The 26121-nt window shown below is 35.7% G+C and overlaps 1 protein-coding gene across 2 annotated transcripts; it reads left to right on the top strand.

Annotated features, from left to right (window-relative positions):
* On the top strand, positions 1-25897 carry LOC132635756 (endoribonuclease Dicer homolog 3a). Of its 2 annotated transcripts, XM_060352265.1 has the most exons (25): positions 1-255; positions 347-527; positions 1693-1806; positions 2561-2695; positions 2807-2876; positions 4503-4567; positions 4667-4798; positions 7958-8110; positions 9404-9533; positions 10529-10634; positions 10740-10932; positions 11044-11204; positions 11283-11501; positions 13700-13959; positions 15866-16137; positions 16222-16733; positions 16829-16923; positions 17952-18184; positions 18266-18475; positions 19021-19494; positions 20840-21100; positions 21227-21553; positions 22310-22538; positions 25093-25204; positions 25308-25897. In XM_060352265.1, exons 1-25 carry the CDS (start codon positions 140-142, stop codon positions 25510-25512), a joined length of 4965 nt encoding a protein of 1654 aa, XP_060208248.1. In that variant the 5' UTR covers positions 1-139; the 3' UTR covers positions 25513-25897. The 2 variants fall into 2 exon arrangements, with proteins under 2 accessions (XP_060208248.1, XP_060208249.1); XM_060352266.1 differs by lacking the exons at positions 1-255; positions 347-527; positions 1693-1806; ... (2 more) ...; positions 4503-4567; positions 4667-4798 and adding an exon at positions 7730-7807.
* Positions 25898-26121: the final 224 nt, after the last annotated feature.

The raw sequence follows: 26121 nt of genomic DNA, 5'->3' as shown, positions 1-26121 counted from the left end.
TTTAGATTCTGTAACAACTGCTTTCACACAAAAACAAGTAGTTTTATTGGGCCGAGAATCTCAAGTGTACTATTTTGATTCTTTCACACTTTTGGCATTGGTGTTGAAACTTTCCAGTTTCTCTCTTTGAGTAGCAAACATGGAGGACAATCAAGAAAACCCTTTGAAGAGAAACTTTCAAGATTTTACTAGTCAAGTTGAAAAAATGGATGTACAGAAGAACAAGAAGAAGAAAGAGGAGTTTATTCCTAGAGAGTATGCTAAAAAATTCAGTTCTTGATTTTTTTTACTAGTAGTTGAAATTTGATTAAATTGCATGTTGTTTTTTTTTTTTTTTTTTTTTCAGGTACCAGTTGGAGGTATTTAAAGTTGCAATGAAAAGGAACACCATTGCTGTTTTGGATACTGGGGCTGGTAAGACAAACATAGCTGTAATGATGATCAGGGAAATTGGGAAAACATTGAGGAATGCTGATGAAAAGAAGTTCATTGTGTTCTTGGCACCCACTGTTCATCTTGTTCATCAGGCATGTCTTTTTTTTTTTTTTTTTTTAATGTTACTTTTTTCATAATTTTGGTTGAATAAGAGAATTTGGTTCAGAAATTCTTGATTATGGAGTGTTGGTATATGTACTGAGTACCCTTTTCCCCCTTTTGTTATAAATGCACCACCTTTCTCTAAAAAAAAATAAAAAATGAGTCCCATAAAACTGTTGAACTTACAGTTTCCTTGTATATGACATACTTCCTTAATGTTGAAGGTTTTGATTGTTCTTTGATCATTTTTTTTTGGTTATTAGTAGTGTGTTAAGTAATGGGATATATAATTTTTGTTCCAAAAAACAAAAATAAATCAGTACTTAAAAATAAAGCTAGTCAAAAGGAGTAAACTGGACTAGGTAAAGTTTTATTGTTGGTTTCTAAGCATATGATCACGCAATGCTCAATCTTTTTTTTTTCGTCAATCAGTACTCAATCTCATAGGTGGATTTTCAAGCATTCCGTTCACTTACACTGTAAGATTAATGTGCATTTCTAACTTTTGCCTTATCAAAAAAAAAAAAAAGTGCATTTCGGTGTCAAACAATCTTTGTTGTTGTTGGAGAAGTTCTTTTTTCTTTTTTAATTTTTATTATCTAACAGAAGTTACTTTGATGTCTACCTAGAACTAGAATCATCAAAAGTTGTTTGCTTTTGGTAATGGTTTTGTTACTGTGTATGTATTTTCACTCTTGAGCTTGAGGAGCCTGGCTAATAACTGAGGAGTCCATTTCCAAAAAGAGAAAGAATAATGACTGTTTATTTTTCTTAGCGAGCATGTCTCTCAATGGAGTTCTTATAAATGTTGACCAGTTTTGCCTTAGTGTTTGTATTGATTTTTTCTTTCGTTCTTTATTTCCTTTTGCTTAAACTTGTAGTGTGAAATATCTAAAGCAATTGTCTTATTAATGGCTAATCGGAAATGTACAATTAGTAATGAATTTTCTCCAAACTTTAGAGCTTCCACTGGCTGTATTCGTTGAACTCCTGAACGAGCATGTTTATTCCAAAATTATAACCATTAAAAGGGCTTTGAGCATATAATTTTTTTGCAACCAACTTAAAAGTTTGAGTTTGAGCTTATTTGGTAGTTTGGAATGTGTCGAATCGTTGATGATACTAATCCTTGTTTATTTACAACCTTAATTGCAGCAATATGAGGTTATACAAAATCACACACATCTTGCTGTTCAAGAATACTATGGGGCCAAAGGAGTGGATGAATGGACTGCAGAATCCTGGAAAAAAGAAACTGATGATAATGATGTAAGTGGTTCCCTTTTCTTGGTTTTCTGTACTAAAGGTGTTTGTGCTGAAATAATTGTATGGTGATCAATAAACCTGACATCTAGGGTAATACAATCTATGCCAAGGTGAAGGTTACTTCTCCGATCTCTAGATGACTAGCTGAACTGTGGTTGTGTAGTCAAGATATTATCGTTTGATGAATAGTCATATGTAAGAATCAAAGAGCTTCCCTTGATCATTGAAGTAAATCCCTTAAACAGGTCAAGTTACACTATGCGTAAAGCTTCATATTCTTGATCCATAATTATATGTAGAAGATATTTGATTGCCTTATTGAGGTTAGACACTGCACTAACATGTTGATGAATGGTGAAAAAATTGTCAAATGATCAGCCTTTTTGTGAGTCTGGCACACATTCCTTCTCATATTATCCATAAAAACGATTTTGTAGGGCTCCTAAGTGGGTTGGGTTAGAATGAACCAAGATTTTTATGTGCTTGTTGGAGATAGCTTTGGGGTGAGAGTGATCCTATTTCTAAGTCTAGATCCAACTAGAAATATGTCGACTCTATCAAGCCCAGCATTGGACTCCGTCATACTACTTTGACTTGAAACCTTTGCGATCTTTTTCTTTATGTTGACTTCTTATTGAGTAAGGCTACCACATACTTTTTTAACTAACTTTCCTAAAGAGTTTAATATTACAGAAATCTTTTAAATTCTCCATTTATGGATGGGCTTTAACTATTAATTGATATGCAATTGCTATAGGTTTTGGTTATGACACCCCAAATTTTATTGGATGCACTGAGAAAGGGTTACATAAAATTTGAAAGAGTGTGCTTTCTGATACTAGACGAGTGTCATCGTGCCAGCGGTAACCATCCCTATACTAGGATTATGATGGTAAGCCTCACTTCTTTCATGTGACTTTTCCTTAATTCCCTTCTTAAACTTTTCTCATCTTCTTGTTATCCTGTTGGACATGCTACCGCGCACTCTCTATAACCAACAAAGGAATTCTATCATCGATCCGGAAAAACATCGAAGGTTTTTGGGATGACCGCTTCCCCTGTGATTAGAAAAGGTAACTTATGGCCTTCCTCGTGCTCTGCCTACTTCTCTTTGCCCAAATCGCACATCAATAAATAAATAACTAAAACATGGAAAAAGAGGTTTTGAGGCAAAAGAAATTCCATAATTGCTTATGACCAAAAGGGTATAGTAACGTCCCCTCCGCTCCAATCTTTTCTTCTTTCCTGTGATCTAACCTGTGGAATTCACTGTTTGCTTATTATTAATGTGTCACATGATGACTTGTAGTGACAAATATTTATGTTGCTGGTGACTGGTGTTATCTGAAAAATTACAGAAGAGTTCTTTGTCTGAAAAATTATAGAAGAGTTCTTTGTTCTCCTTTGCACACCATTTTCTAGTTTGAAACAATTTTTCTTATGTGTATCAATGTGAATATTGCAGAAGCGAAATTAGATGCTTGAAATCCCTTTTTTTTTTTTGGGTGTAAGTGCAGTAGAGTGGAAGAGTTTTGCTGTTCTTCACCACTTCTTACATGCCATAGTTTTGCTACTTTGCCATCTATTCCCTCTTCGCTTACCCATTAGTTTTTGTGGCTTTACTCTATCTTTTATTATAAAAGAATTGTTGCCTTTCCCCTGCCATCTGTTGATTATTCTTGTTTTGTTGATTCACTATATTTATTCTTTTATTTTGTTTTTTCTTCCATGAAAAAATGAAAAGAAAATTACCTACTGAAAACATACACATGCCTGCACGTGCACATAATTATATGGAAAGTAAAAATACCATAGAAGGTGGCTTGCTTTACATGGCTAATTTTTAAGGAAGTATGTTTAACACATGGTAACTTGAAGAGAGGGGAACGCGGCTATGATATATAAAAAAAAAGGGGGAATTTGGCTATGATCAAGATGTTATCTATGTGGGAGGATTCATAAACCATTTAGTTCTATACTTTGAAGTTCAGATCAGCTGTGACAATTACTTTTAAACATGAAATAGATCAATTGGGTCATGCCAACGGCTACTGGAGAACTGTTAAAATGTTGGAAAATCATGGGAGGGATTTTGAGGCAGAAAAAATGGTGGAAAATAATTCCTGCAGGTATCTGGTGGAAGATATGGAAGGAAAGGAGCTTGAGATGTTTTGAAGGAAGAAGTAGTTCTATCCCTGAAATTAAGATGAACTGCCTGTCTACTTTTCATTTTTGGTGTATAGAAGAATTCTTACAAGATGTAGATTCCCTGTTAGACATTATTGTGTTGATGTACATTTTCGCTTGTTTTGAACTTGTAAATATGGCTTCTGTGCTGAAGATTTATATAGTGTTACCTTTCTTAAAGAAGAGAGCGACAAAATGATTTTATAAAGACTATCCAGGACCCATTATCATTTAATGGGTTTAAGAGTTTTTTAAACTCATTTTAGAGTTCTTTATTGACTTTTTTCTTTCTCAACATATTTACCCTACTCACTGTTTTTTCAGTTGGACTACACCTAAGCTTTGGTTAGCCATCCTTTCAATTATTGTTATGGATATATGTTAATACTCCTTATTTCAGTTGTCTTAGTTTATTCGAGTGTGATACATATTGGTTTAGATAGTTTCAAAAATAAAAATAAAAATATGGGTTTAGATCTTTGTGGATTTACTTAGCATACCCTCTCGATCAGGCGTTTCATCTTCAACAGACTGCGAGGAGCAAATATCAGAACTTGAAAGTCTTCTTGATTCCCAGGTAATCTTCTGGCAAACCCTGTCACTTTGTTGGAGCTTGTGAACGGTTTTCAAACCATAATATTTCCTAATGCATGAGTATATGGTTTCTTCTTGATAGACATATGCACTGGAGAACAGGACTGAGCTGGATGAATTTGTTCCCTCCGCAAAAGAGACTTGTAAATTCTATGGTCCAATAGTGTCTTCAAATACAGAATTAAAGGCAAAATTGGAATTCTCAAGGTCAAAGGTAAATGCCCATATGCAGATATCATATCAAATAAGACAGTTAAATAAACGATATGTCCCTTATAAAAAATAAAGCCCTTATAAAAAATAAACGATATGTCCCGTACATTTTGATCTATCTCCATTTAGTTCTTGATGCTTATTTCTTTCTTTCATGTCCCCAATCTCTTTAGATTTTGAAATCAAGGGCGACCTCTTCCCTTTGTTCATTAAGATTATTTTGAGGGAGAAATGAATGTTTAGTACTGTGAGAAATGACAGAAATGGGAAAGAAAATTGAGAGGATGCGTAAAGACAACTCTCCTACATCTAAAAGCATTTATATGCACATTTTACAATATATACATCCAACAGGAGACTTCACGTGTTGTTACTTATGTACATATCTAAATAGCTAACAGCTCTTCTCAAATTCGTGCATATAGATCGTATGTACATAACTTGTCATATATATAACTGGTTCATGGACCAGCGTGGAACTTGGTGAATATTTTGCAAGTTTGTCATTTGACTTTGCAAACTTAGTGATAGTGTATCGTGACAATAAATTTTCTTTGGTAAAATGATAGTCAATTTCAATGTGCTTCGTCCTCTCGTAAAGCACAAGATCGATGCAATATGAAGCACAACTTGATTATGAGACACAAGTTTTGTATGACAGGTCTCTCCAAACATCAGTTCTTGTGGTGGTTTTCCATATAAGTTCATAAGTTGCCAGTACTAGGACTCGCTATTCTGCTCCTACATTAGATAAAACAATAACATTTATGTCCTACTTTTCCAAGATCCGGAAATCACTTGTGGGATTTCACTGGGTATGTTGTTGTTGTTCCGAGACACCATATTATTTCCAACTAGAATAAAACCTAGATGTGGAGAATCTATCTAGCCAAATCTGCATCTAGACAACCTACAAATTACTTATGTCATCTGTTCTCGTAGAGAAATCCTTTCTTATTTTATGTATCAAAGACTACTTTATACCAATGAGTATCGCTTGGAGAATCGAGAAATTGACCCAAAAAACGTACTGACATGACAGTATTAGATCGAGTCACGGTGAGTCAACTTACCAACCATATCTCCTTGGATCATTTGGGGTTTCCTTCTGAACAAGTAGAAGCTTGCCATTCGGATTCTTTAGAGTATCAATAGGCTTACGATCGACTATTAGTGTCTTTTCAAGAATGTTGAGAGCATATAATTCCGCAGTCATATGAACATATCCGATTTGGATTGGGCAATCTCAATTCCTAGGAAATACTGTAACCTGCATAGGGGCACCTGCCTAGGGGCTTTTGTTTGGAAGTGCTGAAAATGTTCCTTTTTTAAGAATTAAGGTGTTGTTTATGATTGAGGTTGCTTAGTCTAGATCAGGACCATCAGGTATTATCATCTCACAGCTAAGTACGTCATTGTTGAGTAGACATGAAAGACATATTGTAGAATTACTGGCACTCATATATATCCGAATGTTAAGCTTTTTACCAAGTTAGAGGACCATCTAAGTGATCCCAGGAGTTACGGCCAGTGGTTGACAATTTAAACTATTTCACAATGACTCGACCTGAGGTTGTCTTTTAGGTGAGTGTTGTAGAGAAACTCAAGATAATTTGAAGATAGAAGTAATCCCATCCAGAAAGGGAAAAATAACTTCCTCAGGCTTCTTTATTCTTGGTGTAAACAGGATTTAATGGGGAGAAACAGGAGATTTGGTAGATTTTATAGTCAAAGTGTAAAGAATGTAACTAGTCAGATTCTTCCCCTTTTCCTTTCCTTTTTGGAATCGACGATTGTAAAGGTTTTCATAAGCACTGTTGAATGCTGATTTTTGATATGAATACATGTTACCATCATAAGGAAAAGTAAGTTTATTGAAAATTTGTGCCATACTTTTCTGGATGCAGTGGTTTGCATCCCTCGATATGTAAAAGCTACCCCATATAAGGTTTGCTCTATAAGGATTGAGAATTTGAGCAGATTGTTTAATTGATTGAGTAAGGTCACCTTCTGATAGACGCTGGACTTTCTTGTACTGCTATCTAATTGGAGGCACTTTCATGTCTTTGAAGAGTAAGAAACAAAATAAGTCTCAGCAGATATTAAAGTACTGAAAAGTTGAATGCCTTCAAGAAATGCCCCTGTAAACTCACTGGAAAATTCTTAAAATCAGTTTGTTAGGTTATACTTGAATCTACTCTCTGGTTACTGGAAATAATGGGTATCCAGTAGGAAAGCTCCACGTGAAAATCAACTGAAGTGCTTGGATTAGGGTTCTACTAGTTGGCAGTGCTCTCAACTTATATGATGAGTCAGCCCCCAGCAAGGATCTCGGGGGGAAGTGCTTGGAAGGTCACGAGTATGAGCTTCATGCTTCCGATTTTGGTCAAGCTTGTCGTGTTTTGCTTGGGGGCGAGAAATTTCTAGTCTGGTGGTGGTATTGGTTGATGAGGCATTCATTGAAACAGACACAACCTGAATAGACAATATGATTACCGCAAAATGCATGATGACCATGTTTTCTCCTTGTGGATATCGCTCGTAAAAGTACAACGAGTTGCTCTTTACTAAAAACACAATTTCTTTGTGAGTTGGGTTTAATTTTTGGGAAGGTCAAGATGCCTGTAGGTTTATTTTGACATCCCCTGATGGGGTTTTATTGCAGACCTACTAGATGGTTTTGAGCGCCTGAAGATTATTGAACAGTAAGGCTCCTCCATATCCTGAATTTTCATGTGTGCTTGCATAGTTCTCTCTATGCTTTCAATAGGTTTCAACGGTGGTGTTTTCAAAAACTTAAATGACATCTTTTTCTGCTGAACTCCTGGAATGTTTTTCTTTGAAAAGGTTATAAAAATTACCTGCAACAGGAATGTTAAGCTTATATCCATATACTTTAAACTTCTTTCTTACTCTTTTTCTGCTCGTTTCCTGGAGTGGATAGGGGATCAAATGTAGCCATGTGCTCGCTTATGTACTTAGATGTTGGGAAAGATACATTGCTTACCTGGTAATCTTGAGTGCTTTTTTGGATGTTGATTATGTAGTACTTGTTGACCCAGTTCAACAAATGAATAATATGTTTCTTGGGAACATGTTGTGATACGATTTGTTCAAAACTGATGCCCTTATACTTGATTCTTCACATTTTCATGAGCAGTTTGATGCTGCATTAGCTGAATTGCAACTGTTACTGCCAAATCACTACAAAGATACAGATGATGTGTATAAGAAGCTCCAGAAGAGATTGTCCAATAGTTGTGCAAAGATGGTGTCTTGCCTTGAAAATCTAGGCATCATTTGTGCTTATGAGGTATGATTACAGTTTCACGTTCTGTTATTTGTTTCTTGGTAATATATACAAATTAATTGAAGGGCAGGCGTGCAGCTAGCTACACCAATGGTGGAATTACTTTCATGTTCTGTTTCTATTTAATGAAGCATACACATTCATACGTACAAATAATAAAAAAAGGGCAGCCTGGTGTACTAAGCTCCCGCTATGCGCTGGGTCTGAGGAAGGGCCACAAGGGTCTATTGTACGCAGCCTTACCCTGCATTTCTGCAAGAGGCTGCACATGGATACAAATACACGTGCATAATAATTATTACTTTTCTGTTAGCGTATAAGATGCTTAGGCCTCTCTTACATGAAATGATGAGAAACACTTCATTAGTAAGGGGTGTGAAGCCATCTAATATTAATTCGTCTATCTGGACTTTCAAATTGCATTATTTTGAACTAGAGAACATGCTAAACTTTTGGTTAGCTGGTTGTATCTATTATGAAAGTTGAACTTCCAGATGGGATTGGTCTTTGCCCAACTGACCATCTTCTCTACCTAACCTATGCGAGAATGTCCATTTCATGAAATATTGATCTTACTACCTGCAACTTTACTGGACACTGAGAGAAATAGAACACGAGAAAAAAATGAAAAATATTATCAGTTGATTATTCTCCCAAGTATTGGGTGTTAAATAGTACATGCACCTATTCTAAATTAGGAAAGAAATCGAGGCTACATAGTTATGATAAGTTATCTCCCTAATTGATTCTAACTATTATAAATGAGCATCCTTCTTCTCTCACTATCATCTATCTCTAACAAAACATCGTTGTCTATCCAAAAGCAGAATTGGAGTTCTCTTCCTAGATAGTTTAGGAAACCTGTTGGAAGTTTTATTTTCCAAAATAGCAAATCAAAGTAAGTAATTAGGAAAGTCTAAAAGAATTAAGTCCTCACTGAATGAATTGTAATGCGGTCAACAGTGACCATATGAAAGGTGTTCTTTTTGTCTGAGTAATGTACTTGAATTCTTTTCACTGTTTCAAGAATGTGCTTGGTTGGTCTCTATTCAATTGATGAACTCAGCATACCTGCATTTTGTGGCTACCTATGGCACATTAGTTGGTTCTAAGCTTGGTTCTATTCTGGACTATAGGGACTTTATATTCTAAGCTGTGGGTATCTGTACCACTTTCTATGTTTTCTTCAAGAATTCTGCATCTCATATCTGACGCTCTTCTTAAATCTATATAATATTGTGTTGGAGTTTTCTTAATTCTGGACTTCTGGCTGTTTTTTCATTTCTCATATTGTAGGCTGTTAAAATCTGTTTGGAAAATGTCCCTGATGACAAAGAGGAAAATGAGATTCTTAGGAAAAGCTCTCTACAACATAGATACTTTTTGGAGGATGCATTGTCAATTATCCAGGAATCAATGCCACAAGGTACCTGAGTTTGTTCAATCTATTGCTTATTCAGATATGTGGCCTTTGCTGACATGTTTGTTGTTATCTTTATCATGATTGTTTCGACGTTTCTTTTTTGGGTTCTTCAATTGCACACAAGCATATTTGAGCATTTCTGAGTTAAACTTCTTGTCAAGAATCTTTTTCTTTTTATCTGAAATATTGAGAGTATTCATTCAGCTCCTTCTTGTTCCCTCAGTTTGCCTTGCAAATGTTACACATTACTTCTTAGTATCAGGAGCTCATAAGGTTCTTCTATTGACTGTATTGTAATTGTTCTCTTTTTCTTTTTCCTTTTTTTTTTTCCAAATAGAACCACCTTTTCTGAGATCATTTCCTGCTCACTCTATTTTACCATGCCATAAGTTACATTTTTCTTTCTATTTACATGCAGATCTTTTGTCACTATATGCTATGTCTTTTCCCTATACCTGTGAACATCATTGGATCAAGATCATTCTGTTTTTTCCATGGAAGCTTCTCCTCTATCAAATAATCGATCAAGCTAGGACAGCTATATATGCCATATTCATTCTTTCGATATCCTTTTGTCGTTAGTCATTCCTGAAAGACAGAACAGTAGTTAAAACTGACTTTGCTCCTTTTGTGGTGTATTTGGACATTGGGGAACTAAATTATTATCCATAAGATTAGTTTCTTCATCAAAAAAACTTACTACTTCCCTGTATAAGTATCATTGTGTTACAATTTATTCTGAGCTATGACAAAATTGTAACTTGGTCTGTTGTCTGTTATGTGTGGTTTTCTGTTGATTGGTTATGCTTGTTTATGGAACAATTAGTATGAACACCGCTAGAATGGCATCTGGTTCAACTTCTTGGTTCTTGTCTTTAATGCAGTAAATAATGATTGAATTTTCCGTCAATCCTGCTGAATTGACTTTGAACATATTAACACTAAAAAGTCCAAGTTTTTAGTTCTTTGCAAGTGTTGATTTATTCTCATTTCCTCAGACTATGAGAGTCTTTTGGATATTGGATATGACTCGTCAGCAACCCTGTCAATGGGCCATATATCTTCAAAACTTCATGTGCTTCTTGAAATTTTTGAATCCCTTAGGTATGAACTCGACATCCGATTCTATTACCAAAGTTATAACTGTCCTTAGATGCATCTTCTTGTGTTCTCTTTCCACAAACTTACGGTTCTGATTCATGGGTGCAGGAAAGCTACACAACTACGCTGTCTCATTTTTGTTGAAAGAATTATAACAGCAAAAGTAATTGAAAGAGTTCTGAAGAAAATGACCTGGTTTTCACATTTCACAATAGCATATGTGACGGGAACCAACACATCTATCGATGCACTGACGCCAAAAGTGCAAAAAGAAACCCTGGAATCTTTTCGCTCTGGAAAGGTACTTACATGTATACATCTCATTAGATTGACATAAATACTTTCTTGTGAGGCCCATTTAACTAGTTTGATCTTAATCTTATGTTTTCCCCCTATTCCTTTATCATCACAGGTCAATTTATTATTTGCCACTGATGTGGTTGAGGAGGGGATTGATGTACCCCACTGCTCCTCGGTAATTCGGTTTGATCTACCAAAAACAGTTCGTAGTTATGTGCAATCTAGGGGACGAGCTCGTCAGACTGAGTCTCAGTATATACTAATGCTTGAGAGGTGAAGGAAATTGCATATCTGACCCGCTTTTGGCTTTCATAAATCTATTTATTTCAAGTATCTTGATATTGATTTCAGGGGAAACATGAAGCAGAGGGAACAGATGTTTAATATCATTAGGAGTGAATATTCTATGGCTGATACAGCTATAAAGAGAGATCCTGATTCTTGTGTGCTGAAACCTTGTCTAGTGAAGGAAACTAATGCCTATTATGTGGAGGCAACTGGAGCATCAGTAACTGCAGATTCCAGTGTCAGTCTCTTGACTAAATACTGTGAAATGCTCCCTGGAGATAAGTATGGATTCTCATGTCTTCAACTCAAATAATGATTTTAGTCTTTACTAGTGCATTTTTATTGTTATGTATACAGACCAACTTATGGTTAACACCGGAACCCAGGATCCCCTATTAGATTAAAACTAATTTTGATGTTTTACCTGCTAAGAGCCGTTTGGGGAATGAACAGATCGTTTTGGAAGGACATAGAAATCAATCCTAGAACAGATGGGGTTATATGATGTGATTGTTTTATATTCTTGAGTGCAAGCAGGATCGAGACTGAAACACTATTATTATTATTATTATTATTATTATTATTATTAATTATGTCAACTTTCAAATTCCTCATTCTATTGTTTGCTGCTTTGCTTCAAATTTTTGTAGTAGATAGCTGTTGCCTTCCAATATCTGGCACAGTGCTTTCTTCTTCACACATGAACTAAGCTTAGTAAGTTATGCATAGGCCTGTCATATACAAACTCCTATCAACTTAGCCAGTGTACAGGCACACGAATTATAGGAGGTGTGTGTATGGGACTTAAAGTTGGATATAGTCTATTTACATCTCATATTGGACCATCATCTGGTGATATTAGTGTTTTCATTTTTTACAAGACTTCCTGAATTCAAGGTGTCATATACAACAGTAGCATCTATAGCTAATCCAAAAAGAGGAGAATACAAAATGAAACAAGAAAATACAACAACAACATACCCAGTGAAATCCCACAAAGTGGGGTCAGGGGAGGGTAGAGTGTACGCAGACCTTACCCCTGCCTTGGTAGAGAGGCTTTTTCTGGTAGACCCTCGGCACAAGAACCAGCAATTCAAAGCAGTATAAAAGGCATGACAAAATACTACAGAAAGCAGGATAAAACTGATTGAACGGAAAGGTGTCGTAACTACCACAAAATAATATGCTAATCAAAGCACAAGCAACAACAAATAGTAGCAGAAATCAAACGACAAGAAACTACAAGTATAATACTACGACTACTAGTATGAAATGATAAGTAGGAGAAATAGAACTGAAAAGAAAATGACAGTATCAGTGGCGGAATGAAAAAGACAGCTTGTGTGCAAAAAACAAGTTTTCTGCTCTTCATAATCTACAACCATTAGGCTTCTTTAAGATGCTTATTACTATTTTGAAAAAAGAAAAAAGAAACGAGAAAGTAACTTAACAGACAATTATATCAGTAAATCAGTGGCTGTGTCATAATGAAAAAGCGAGCTCTCGTGCAAAGCATGTGTTTCCTGCTCTTCATTCTCTCTTTTTTCTTTTTGATAACCGTGGTGTTCGGGCCAGCTTGCGCTCACCTCGACTAATTCCATGGGACACCTGCAACCTCCTACTAGCAACAAGTACTAGGTAACTCTGTCCACCAAGGCTAGGACAAATGGGAAGACATCACCTAGTGTTTTGTCTCTGCTGGGATTTGAACTTGAGACCTCATGGTTCTCAACCCACATCGTTGACCACTAGGCCACACCCTTGGGTGCCCTGCTCTTCATTCTCTACAACCATTAGAGTTTTTTAAGAAAACAGCAAGAGAAATGATAAGTTTCTTTTGTGTTGTAGCTCCAGACTACTATGTACTATTAACATTCTACCACTTACTAAATTATTTATCAGATTTCTGTGTCTTGTTCATACCTTTTGATGGGTTCTGAATTTCCTGAACGTAAGGGTCAAGGTGAATCAGACCTTGAGTCATATCCACTTACAGAATGCCAACAAAAGTCTAGTGCAGATTCACCCGCTTCCAGTGTCTGTCTCCTCTCGCTGCTTTGCTGAATTTTTTCCGCTTACCACTTCAAACTTTAATTACTGGATCCTCTCCAAATAAATTTATGGGTGTACATTATGTAGACACTTCTTCACCAACAAGTTGTTATATTTTCAGACAATGGGTGGCACAGTTGCTCTCCCAACTTAAGCATACAGCACAAATATGTTTCATATTTGACTGTGCAAGGGGCAATCCGTGCTTCAGTAAATGATTATTTCATTGGAGCCATCAGGTTTAGATGCTCCGTGCTGATGAAAACGTTGCTCTTGGCTTTAAGTTTTCCCCTTACATTTAGCAAATTTGTTACTTTTCCACATGCCCCTTTTTTCTCTCATATTCCAGTTCAAAAGTATATATAAAACAAAAGGATGGTATCTTTATCTGTTTGTTGTCTAAATATTATCGTTGTTTTTCTCGACAGGTTCTTCTCTCCGAAGCCAATGTTTCAGTACATTTTGTCGGGGGACTTGTACCAGTGTAATTTGACACTACCTCCAAATGCAGCCTTCCAAACAATTAGTGGTCCACAATGCAGGAGTACTCAATTATCAAGACAGCTTGTCTGCTTGGATGCATGTAAGAAGCTGCACCAGATAGGTGCTCTCAACGATCATCTTCTTCCTTTCAATGAAAAGCCTCCCCAAAGTGATTCTGATGTTCAGCAGAGTAAATTAGGGGCAGGTAAACTGGAACAAGCTTTTAACTTTGACGCCTGTCTTCTCTGCTTTTGAATTCATCATATTACGCTGTAGCAGCATTTAACGGGACTATGGGCTATCTGAAGATGCAGTTGACATGATTTTTTTTTAATCCTTCCTTATCAAGTTATTAAACATAAGTTGACAAATCTATTCCTTGTTGAAACGTGGGCGAACTTCCGCCAATCTGTTGAGAGACATTATAATAGAATAGCAATTTCAGTGACGACAGCTATTCGGTTCTTGTAGTATTTGTAACGGAAAAGGTCCAAAAATACTCCTGAACTATTGAAAAAGGCTCATAAATACCCTCCTTCTACCTTTTGGTCTAAAAATACCCTTCCATCCACCTTTTAGGTCTAAAAATACCCTTAAGGTTTGTTTTTGGCTCAAATATACCCCTCAAACTAACAAGTTAAAATTAACTCTTTTAAAAAGCCAAATGGCAATTTGTAATTGGTCAATAATAAAATTCCGTAATTTAAAAAAAAAATCCAAATTTTAAAAAAAAATTTCCAATAATAAATTTCCAGTAATTTAAAATTCCAGATTTAAAAAAAAAATTGCCAATAATAAAATTCCGTAATTTACATATTTTTTTTTTAAAAAATTGTGTGGAAACTTAAAAATTAAAAACTAAAAAATTTAAAAATATGAACGAAACTGTTTTTTTTTTTTTTTTTTTTGCATTTCGTGAATTAATCAACGAAATATGTTTTTTTTTTGCATTTCGTGAATAAAAAAACGAAATAGGAAATTATAATTTTTTTTTGCATTTCGTGTATTAAAAAACGAAATAGGATAAAAAAAAATTATTTTCGTTCATATAAAAACGAAATTGGAAAATTGGACAAAATATATTTTCCAATTTTGTTTTTATATGAACAAAATTATTTTTTTTATCCTATTTCATTTTTCAATACACGAAATGCAAAAAAAAATTATAATTTCCTATTTCGTTTTTTTATTCACGAAATGCAAAAAAAAAAAACATATTTCGTTGATTAATTCACAAAATGCAAAAAAAAAATCAGTTTTGTTCATATTTTTTAATTTTTAAATTAAATAATATATGTGTCCAATCACAAAATGTCATTTGGCTTTTTAAAAGAGTTAACTTTAACTTTGTTAGTTTGAGGGGTATATTTGAGCCAAAAACAAACCTTAAGGGTATTTTTAGACCAAAAGGTGGAAGGAGGGTATTTATGAGCCTATTTCAATAGTTCAGGGGTATTTTTGGACCTTTTCCGTATTTGTAATAAAGGGAGACGTATTAATGACTTGATGATACAGAATACAAGACACCTCTTTTATAGGTTTCAAAAACAATAGACATGATATTTGTCCAATTGTGGGCAGTTTAAAAAAAAGTCCAATTGTGGGACAATATCTTAAAAACAGCTTAACTCTTTTAATATCCTAAACACTAATACTTAACATTCAAACACGTCCCTCCAAACTCAATTTGTCAACCCTACAACCCAAAATTTCACTATCAATTGGAAGCTTTAAGGATAATTTGCTGCCAATTCCATGAATCTTAAGGGTGCTGTGGAATTTTATATTGATGTGAAGTGATCACAAAAGTTGCTTTTTATAAAATTCATCCAGCAAACTTTCATACCTTCTAGAATAAAAATTCACATATCATTGGAGACTTTCTTTATGAGTTCTTGGGGGAAAAAAATTGATTTATTCTCTTCTTTTATGAATAAGTAGGATATCTTGGAAGAAATCTAAGAACAAGACAGTAAGTTTTTACCCTTACGGAGACTCTAAAATTTAGACCACCGAGAAGCTGCACCCGTTGTCATGCCTGGTAGATGCTCAGTGTGGATTTTTTTACTTATTTTGATTGAAGAATAATTTTCTTATTAATATGTTTCTAGGAACAACAAAGTTGAAAGAATTACATGGGACAGCTTGTGTTAGTGCGTTATCTGGGACATGGGGAGATAGCCCTAATGGAGAAGTATATCAGGTGTATAAAATGGACTTCCCTTGCAATATCATGGAAGTGAAGTATTCCAGTTTTGTCCTTTTGCTTCAATCAGAACTAGATGATGATGTGGGAAATGTGGAAGTGGAGCTCTTCTTAGTTTCCAAGTTTGTCAAATCCGCTGTGGCACATTGTGGGAAAGTACACTTGGATGCCCAACAGGTTGAACCTAGTCACATTATATTTGAGTTTTAATAATTCGATCATGTTAGCATTTCATATCTGATAAGCAGTTTTCATTGTCAGGTGGCAAAAGCAAAAATCTTCCAAGAACTATTCTTTAATGGTTTGTTTGGTAAGTTATTTATTAAATCATCGGATGGAAGGAAATTTCTGCTTGAGACAGAAGAAACTTTATGGAAGCCATCGAACATGTACTTGCTTCTACCGCTGGATCCTTTAGATTCAGGTTGTGAACCGTACAGAGTTGATTGGGGAGGAATTGAATCTTCCGCTTCAGTTGTGGAATTTTTGAAAAGAAACGCGTGGTTAAGCGCTGAGAAATCTGAAGCTAAACGGCAGAATTCCTTAGTTGATAGGACTGCATCATTTGAGGTACAAACAGATTTAATTCACTTCGCCAATATATCAATCTGTAGAAGCAAGCTTAAGAACATGGTTGTTGTGGCCATTCATACCGGAAGAATCTACTCTGTTGTGGACGCTGTTGCCAATTCTTCCTCGGAGAGCCCCTTCGAAGTAAATTCAGAAGCTACTGGATCACCCTTTTCATCATATGCTGACTACTTCCATAAAAAGTAGGAAATTTCTAACTAAATCACTGTTTCTTATTTAACGTTTGAAAGGCCTGAATAAGCTAAATTAGTAATGTACGTATTTTTCTGTTTACTAGGTATGGGATTGTTTTAGTGTATCCTGGACAGCCTATGCTGCTAATGAAGCAAAGCCATAACGCATTCAATCTTCTCGTAGATTTTAAAAAAGAAGGTTTGTCAAATTATTGCCGATTCTTAGTTATTCTAAGTATTTCCCTATAAGCCATCTCTTTTGGAAATTTATATCATTTTTAGAAGTTTATGAAGCGCTCGCATGTGTAAAACTTGACAATTACCATTTTTTAGGTGGTTTTGTTTTTGTAAACAAGGAAAGAAACTAGCAAACAGAATTACAATATATAGCTTCGTGTGTCATTTAAGTTTGTTTTATGTGCTATAATTTTTAGATCTAATTGAGTTTCTCACAATAGTTTTCTTAAACTATTCTCTATACATCCCCATTTATAATGGAGTGATCCACATCTTTACCCCTAGTTAGGTTCTAAACAAGTTTGGGATAGATTTGCAGAGTATGACATAGTTCGACAAAGTTGTTCTACACACTGAAAAACCTTGTGTACTTGTATTTTGTGTCAACTTTTTCGGAACAAATGATATAGTTTGAGAAATGCGTAGTGCCTTTAGCATAAGTAAGTGTTTTCTCTGACAGAAGCAGATAGCAGTTCTGGTTTGTGCTTATGATAGGATCGTAGGATGGCCTTTGGAGCAATTAAACCCCACACACAATCTGCAATAGGCTAATTGATGTCAGCAATTGCAAAAGCATTAGCATGCATCCTTCATAATCTCTTTATATATCATTTGAATTAAAGTAGTTCTTGTAGTATTTCCAACTGAATTTACTTAGCCAGCTGTGGGCTTTCTACTGAAAAGTCCTGCGTGATTAGTAATTTGTGAACATCTGCTACAAAACTTTGATGCGACACACATCTATAGATGCATGTAATTGCAAAAGAACTTTTTGTGGCAACATCTCTATAATAATACATTTTTACATTTTGAATTGGGAGTAATGGTTGACCACTTGAAGATAACCTTTGAAGTCCGACTTGATAAAGTTCTACCTGAGTTCTCTAGAAAGAATTAATCTATATTGAACTTGTCACTTCTACCTAGTAGGTGCACTAGGCTTAGTGTTTCAGATTACATAAGTCTGATGTTCGGAGATTATTTAAGCAGGCATATCATGTGGAAAGGAAGCAAAAGATAGAACAAGGGTGGTTCAAAAGCCACAAAATAATGTGCACATGCCACCAGAACTTCTGGTCTGTATTGACATTCGGATAGACATCTTGAAATCCTTCTACTTGCTACCGTCATTAATGCACCGCCTGGAGTCCCTGATGTTGGCTAGCCAGTTGAGGAAAGAGATAACAAGTCATTCAGGCGACTTACATATATCAAGCTCATTGGTTGGTCCTATCATTTGCTCAGCTGAATTAGCTGAATTACACTTGACATATATCTAACTAAATAATGTCTTTCATGTTCAGATTCTGGAAGCTCTTACAACGCTAAGATGCAATGAGAGTTTCTCCATGGAACGTCTGGAGTTGCTTGGAGACTCAGTTCTGAAGTACGCTGTTAGTTGTCACCTCTTTCTTAAATATCCCAAGAAGCATGAAGGGCAGCTAACTGGTCAGCGTTCACAGGCTGTTAGTAACTCAGCCCTCCATAAATTGGGAACTAATCAACATTTGCAGGTATGTAAGGCTTTGTATCCGTACTTCAGGAATAAGAGGAACTACCTGAAGACCATTTCTTGAATCCAGTCAAGAATGTAAATATATAATATATTAACCAGTTCATTTTTTAAATTTATTCTTAAGGTAAAAATGAAACTAGTTATTGTATATTTCCTTCTCCAGCTAAAATGGCAACTGTTGTATTGTATGAGGATAAGACATTGATATGGGAAATGAGAATGACAATATTGCGTGGTAGTGCAAACAAACTTTCTGAAAGCAGGTTTATTTGAGATGGGTTTTTTTTTCTTTTTCTGGGGGGTGGGGGTTTAACATTTTTTATTTGGTTCAGTTGGTCCAAATTCAATGTGGATGGATGGCAACGTTTCATTCTTTCAGACCATGAGTCTTCAACAGCAATTTTTTTAATTTGCGTTATTGGAATTCTTCTTGTTTGTTAATTCTTCAAAGAAACGTGGATTATTCTATCCTTTCCACCTGACTGAAGCTTAGCTTTTACATTCGCTTCTGCTTTTAATCATGCTTTACATGTCTAATTACAGAGCTATATACGGGATGGCGCATTTGATCCAGGCCGATGGACTGCTCCTGGACAGCTTTCCATACGGAGCTGTCCTTGTGAACATGGGGTTGAAACTCCAGAAGTGCCTTTGGGCAAGAAATTTCTGACTGAAGCCAAAGTTGTAGTTGGGAAGCACTGTGATAGAGGACATAGGTGGATGGGCTCAAAAACAATATCTGACTGCGTGGAAGCACTGATAGGTGCATATTATGTTGGTGGTGGGTTTATGGCTGCCCTCAAATTGATGAAATGGCTTGGTGTTAAAGCTGAGCTTGAACCTTCATTAGTAGAGGATGCGATCAATACTGCATCTCTTTATTCCTATACCCCTAAAGCTAAAGATATTGAAGACCTTGAGTTGAAGCTTGACTACAAATTTTCTGTTAAGGGATTGCTACTAGAAGCTATAACACATGCTACTGTGCAAGAGCTGGACGTTGCTTACAGTTATCAGGTTGGTTAAAGAGTAGTTCCTGATTTAGATATAAATATTAATGGGTAAAAATCATTCCCCCCCCCCAACTTTAACTTTTTGAAAATCAAACTCCCCCCTCAGCTATGAATAATAGACATTCTCCCCCCTTTATCCTAGACAATGTCTATTTTACCCTTGGCATTTTCAATCCTCCATCTATGTAATGCTTTTTTATATTATAGAAAATTTATTTTTTAACCTAAGTATTTTATTCATTTTTATCTAAATTCATATTCTATGTAGAATAATCCATTTTGAATTTATCACAAAATCAAATATTACTTTTGTGATTGATATTTTAATATTACATGCATTAAGTATACACACACACACACACACACACATATATTACCTTTTAATTTTACATATATTTGTATGTGTGTGCTCGCGGGCGTCTCTCTCTCTCTCTATATATATATATATATATATATAAAGGTTTCACTTCTCTTTTATTCTCTATTGTCAATATATAAACGAGTTTTGGTTGTCATTAATGGAATATTTTAAATTTAAACCCTCAGGGGTTGGCTTGGTGGCAATTGACTTGAGTCTTGGGGTGCTCCCTTTCAAGGTCTCAAGTTCGAAACCCACTGGGTGCAAACAATTTCTGAGGGCCATCGGACTGGGTAAAACCTGAATTAACCGTGGTGCACTTGCGGGAAACTCCTTGCCGAGGGCCTGTGCACCCCCGGGATTAGTCGGGGCTCTAAGAGACCCGGACACCCGGTGCTTAATCAAAAAAAAAAAAAAATATTTTAAATTAAAATTTAAAATTCATTTACAATATAAATAGATAATTTTTTAGGAATTTTTTATAGAATATACCTCTATTTTTTATATGACCTTCATTGAAATATATTTATAAAATTATTATTACATGTTATTTTTACTTGTATAAATAGATATCAGAGTTTTGATTATTATTAATAAAATTCTTATTCTTCTCATTTATTTCATTATAGAACGGCATTAAGTTATATAGTCAACTAGTATTTCTCACTTTTCTTTTTCTGTCTTGAAAATAATATTTATTTTTTATAGGAAATTTGTTACATAGATTAAAGAGAGAGAGAAAAAAATCATGATTTTAAAGAGGTAAAGAAAAAAAGACAAATTAATAATGTAAGGGTAAAATAGGAATTTTAAAAAGCCAATTAGGGGGGGGGGGGGGGGGAATGACTATTGTTCAAAGTTGAGGGGGGAGTTTGATTTTTAAACCAAATATTAATTAATACTGATTATACATCATATTAAACATGTTTTTTATTAAGATATTGCATTGTTGTCAGCTCAGACTCTTATCTTCTTGTCAAATCTGTGACAGAGGCTTGAATTTCTTGGCGACTCAGTACTGGACATTCTCATTACCTGGTACCTTTACCAGAAGCATAAAGATATTGATCCGGGGGAACTGACAGATCTGCGTTCTGCTTCTGTCAATAATGATAATTTCGCTTATGCTGCTGTGAAAAGAGAGCTTCATGTCCACCTTCAACATCGTTCTGGATATCTTGAAAGTGAAATATCGTCATTTGTGAAGTCAGTCTCTAATTCTTGTTCACTCCAAGGAAACAAAGCCCCAAAGGTTCGATTACTGTTGCTTCACTGACATGTCACCGTAGCTATATGTTATTGATCTCATTAATCCACTACTATATATCAAGTATATAGAGCAGGCTGCTTGTATTCATGGAATATTAATTTGTCATAGGTACTTGGAGACTTGGTGGAGAGTATTGCTGGAGCTATACTTATTGATACTAAGCTTAATCTGGATGAAGTTTGGAAGATCTTCGAGCCACTATTATCTCCCATCGTGACTCCTGATAAGCTTGAACTACCTCCGTTGCGTGAGCTCATAGAATTATGTGACTCGCTTGGCTACTTCTTGAAAGACCGGTGCGTGGTGAATGAGGATACTGTGCACGCAGAGCTTAGGTTACAGCTGAAAGATGAACTGCTGGTCGCTGAGGGATCTGCACAAACTAGAAAAACTGCGAAGGGGCAAGCAGCTATGAAGTTGTTGAAGGACTTAGAGGTATGTCTTGCCAGGAAGATGGTTCATATCCTATGTTTGATCCTTTTTTCTGCCATTAGATGGGCCGTAATTCGCGTGACAGGAACATCCTTAGGTAATATAGAAAGAAAGATGAGAAGAAAGAAAATCATGCTGGGCATTGTCTTACTTTTGTTCGTGAAAGTTACGATTGCAACTACTAATGTTGTAATGTTAAACTTTCTTGTCAGCAGGCCGTTCTTTTTGTTCTTTCATTTTGTTTCTGAAATTGATCCTTATTTTTCTGGGTTCAAGTGGAGAAAAATGAGTTGGCTTCTTTCCAAGTTGCCTGATGTCTATCGAAGTACTTTAACTGGAAAGAGAATGCGGAAATAACTAGGTGTTTATTTATTTTAATCAGAATTAGCTTATGTAAGTCAGTCTCTGTGGCTTTTCCGAATTTGGAACAGAACTTTCTGATGTTAATGAAATCCCTGAAGATGCTAACAAATTTGTTGATAATATATTTATGTGCTTGCATGTATATACATTGTCGAAAGATCAGTGACTAACTCACCATAGATCTGTATTACATGGTGTAATAAGTTGGAGCAAGAACCCCTCTTGCTTGATAAGACGACTTTATTCTCTGCTATTACCATGACAATATATGTTGAACCAGATGTCCGTTTCCATCTAGAATTGACCGAGTAAATTCTTCAATTATGGATTGCCAATTATCCAAGCTTTGGATTAAGTTATTTCTCACATTGTTTGACTCTTGTATTCTAACAACAGAAAAGAGGAATTTCATCCAAGAAGAAAAAAGAAGAGACCAGCCTTGTTGATGTGCCACATTCTTTAGGCTCTGATGGTGACATCTGCAGCCAAGTAAATACTACTAGTCCTGAAATGCCTTCACGCAAAAAGCAAAAGACAATATGTTTGGATTTAAAGCCAGACGAAGCTCAATCTGTTCAGAGTGACTGCTCCAGCAGTGCCTGTTATTCAAATAAGAACATCCAAGGTATGCGCTCAAAGTTACTTTAGCGAAAGGAAAATTCTTATTTCTTCTATGAATATTGAACCACCCAAGCCTTCGGAAGCTTTCAGGATGCCAGTTTAAGAAAAATAAATTTATCAAGAAATGGCCATCTTCTACCAGCACCAACATACCTGTCCAACATTTATCACTTTATTTGATTTTTTACTTGGGCATAGCTGTTTAGGATGTAGCATAAACGTATCTAGAGTTCAATCAGAATAAATATTGTTTCTATCGTATGTTTTGTTAGATTATGGTAGATGACTTTGTTGGACTCCTCGGGAAGTTTAAAGGAGGATTGCATACATTGTTAACTGGAGCAAGATAGAGAAGTTTTTCAGATAACAATCAAAATTTTAAAAATATAGTTAGTTGGAAATATGTCCTTTGAGATTGTATGATTGAAGTAAACTTAGGTTATGAAGGTATCTATTTGAGGAGAAGGGGCCAAACATTTTGGAAAGGCTTATATGTAATTAAGTCAAATATTTTAGGATGTCAAAATACATTGTATTCTATAGTTACATTTAATTACTCCCATTTTGAAAGGGGAATAAACTACCGTCCTAATATGGTGGGGAGGTGATACTTCGCAAACATCAATTGATATTCCAGAAAAGGTCCATCAGATTTGAGATTAAATATGATGAAGCATTGTATAGGCAGCCTAATAGTCGCAGCTCTGCCCTGTATATATAGGTGTTGTGTTCAAATCCTACCCAAGGTCATCCCTCTTGTTCAACACTCCCAAAAGTAATATAGCACGAATTTAGCAAAGGAAACCTTTTCTGGGTGCATAGTAGAGAAAGTATTGTGTAGAGAGTGATCATGCTTTCTTTTACATTCTTGTCACAACTGAATATATATTAAATGTTGAGGATTTATAGCTTAGCCAATAGAAGTCAAGTGTTAATTCCTTTAGTTCCATTACAACTTGCTATATTTGGGGTAATTCTGTTTAGATTATATGCTGAAAAGTGACCTTCTCTGAATATGCTAAGATGCTAACTATGCATTACTTATATTTATAAGGTAACAAGACTTATTGATTAAAAAGAGAATTTCCTGCATACAGGATGCATAAAGAAGTAGAGAATATATGTACGCGATTCTCTGCATAAGGTTACCAAACATCTATATTAACTAGATTAGCATAAGTGCTTCAAATCATTTGCTAATACCTTTTCCTGACATTTCACTCCCCTTTCCATCTTGTCTCTCCCGTCAATACCCTCGCTTGTCTTCCTTGCTATTCTTTTGCATGGATATCAAAAGTCAGCTCATTTGTCATGGGTCAATTTCTGCTTCCCAGGATTATTTTTCCTCTCATTTCTATACTTGCCTTGGTCCTCCCATCCCTGGGGTGATTTTTGGTGCTAAATTTTGGGCACGTGAACAAATGGTCTCTCCGTAAAACTAGGTATTTTATGTATATATTTTCCAAAATTTGTATAATACTATCTGCTTGAACCCATGCTATAGAAAGACTAAATGGTGCAATTGGTTGAATGGTGCACTTGGTTGAAGGTTTGAGCTATTTACCTAGAGGACTAGGGATCAATTTCCACTTAATACATTTTTTCCTTCTTTTTTTTAGTGGTGAACCCACGTTCCAGAAATCTTAGATTCGCCACCCGTCCCCAGCTTTCTCATCAATTTCTCGAAATCCTTCATCCTTTCATAATTCTACCTTGCGCACTCTTACCTCTCAATATGTCCTTTTCGTGAGATTCGTCAAATGAGCCCCCCTTCCCAAAGTGTCACGATATGATCCACATGGTATAGGTACCAATTCCCATCTGCTCCTCTGAGCTGCTGAACTATGAAGAAAGAAGGCTCAAAGTCTTGCCCTTAACCATCTCTAGAGCTGCCTGTTTGTCAGCAATATATCAATTCTTTTCTGTTACAATGTGAGAAGCTCCAGCATGTGACCTGTCTTCGTGGTGAATCTCGCATCTGTCTCGTTGTGTAAAAATAATGGTTATCTATCTTGGAGATCTAAATCTTAATGGTAACCATGCATACTCTATTGTGGCCTTTATTTTTCCTTCTTTTCATTTCTTTATGTCACTCTTTGGTAAAATAATCAGTCCCACACCAGGAAAGTGTTGCATAATCGAGAGAAAGTAAGTCCTTGAAGTAGAAGAAATTCGAAGAAATGTGACTACCTAGTTCAGTAAGTTTCAGTAATACATAATGGGGGCTTCTGAGTCTCTTCAACCTTGAATATCTACATTGCTTTGCCTCCTCAATCTCATTTCCTACAGAAAATAAGAGGGATCCTGTGAAACTGGATCAGGAATGACCTGAGTTTCCACTCCTGAATTTTACTCCTTTCTTTAACAGTGTATATAGCTTTCTGAACATGAAAACTCACAAGCATGTTTATAAACCAGTGTAAACAAGTTCCCCGCCCTTTGATTTGATGGAATATTTCCCAAAGTTAGATGATTAAAGAAAAATCAGTTTCCGAAAGGTCTGCTGATGTGCATCACCTTAAACTTTTGGATTAATGCTCCTCTCTTTTGCTTGGCAGTAATTGGGCCAATCAATATGAAAAGGGGTGGACCTCGCATATCACTTTTTGAACTTTGCAAGAAGCTGCAGTGGCCAATGCCTAGTTTTGAGTCAGTAGAGCGTAAATCCAAGTAAGTAAAAGCAGTTCATCTGCTAACCAGTTCTTTCCTTCTTGTTTTTATCGAACTGTTTCCTAGATTGTTGCTTATTGAGTGTGAATTCCGGCCTGGACAGGTCACTTATTGAATGTGGTGAAGGCCCCGATAAAAGGAAGGTTTACAACACTTTTGCATCTCAAATCTCGTTGACAATACCTGACTATGGTTTAATAGAGCTCACCGGGGATGAAAGAGCTGATAAGAAAAGTTCACTTGATTCGGCTTCACTTCTCATGCTGTATGAGCTTGAACGACGGGGAAAAATAGTAATTGGAAAGTAATGAATTGTCGTTAGTTTAAATTCTCACATTCTTGCACTAACGTGTAGAACTTTTTGCATATAGCATTTTAGGACTACCTCTTAGGTAGGGAAAAACGAGAAAGTCTGGTGTATATTTGCATTGAGAGTAGTAACAATCTTAATTCTGGCATATCAGGAGGGCATAGTTCCCGCTCCGGCCATTATTGGAAATCCGATTGAAAATAGGGATGAACTTGCTGAAGTGTATAAGAGGCTGAGGCGGATCTAGGATTTGAATTTGATGGGTTTAACATTATGATTTTTAGCATTGAACTCGTTGCAACATTAAAATTGGTCCAGGTCTAACATTTGTTGAGATTTTTAGTAGGTTCTTACATATATATATTTATACTCTTTTGTCGAAATTATGGGTTCCAGCAAGCGAAAGGCTACATCCGCCCCTGATAAGAGGGATCGTTCTTGTGGCCCGCTATTTAATGCGTGGTTTCACAAATTTATCGGGACTCCCTTTTTCTTTTAACGCCCATATGTAGCACTTTTGTTACAAGTGAAGCTTCAGGATCGTGTCCTAGAGTTCAAAACCCGTACAACTGAACTCTAGGACAGTTTGAAGTTGAGTTCTTAAATT

The sequence above is a fragment of the Lycium barbarum genome, chromosome 4 (assembly GCF_019175385.1).
Source record: "Lycium barbarum isolate Lr01 chromosome 4, ASM1917538v2, whole genome shotgun sequence".
NCBI classification, from domain to species: domain Eukaryota; kingdom Viridiplantae; phylum Streptophyta; class Magnoliopsida; order Solanales; family Solanaceae; genus Lycium; species Lycium barbarum.
Note: the sequence above shows the minus strand (reverse complement) of the source record. Positions and strands in the feature narration are given on the sequence as shown.

What these genes read in the sequence shown, in the direction of transcription:
- LOC132635756 (XM_060352265.1), top strand. Translation starts at nt 140, where the DNA reads ATGGAGGACAATCAAGAAAACCCTTTGAAGAGAAACTTTCAAGATTTT. An exon ending in GAAATTTTTGAATCCCTTAG is followed by an intron (nt 10,635 to 10,739) that starts GTATGAACTCGA and finishes TCATGGGTGCAG; the next exon opens with GAAAGCTACACAACTACGCT. An exon ending in AATCTTTTCGCTCTGGAAAG is followed by an intron (nt 10,933 to 11,043) that starts GTACTTACATGT and finishes TTATCATCACAG; the next exon opens with GTCAATTTATTATTTGCCAC.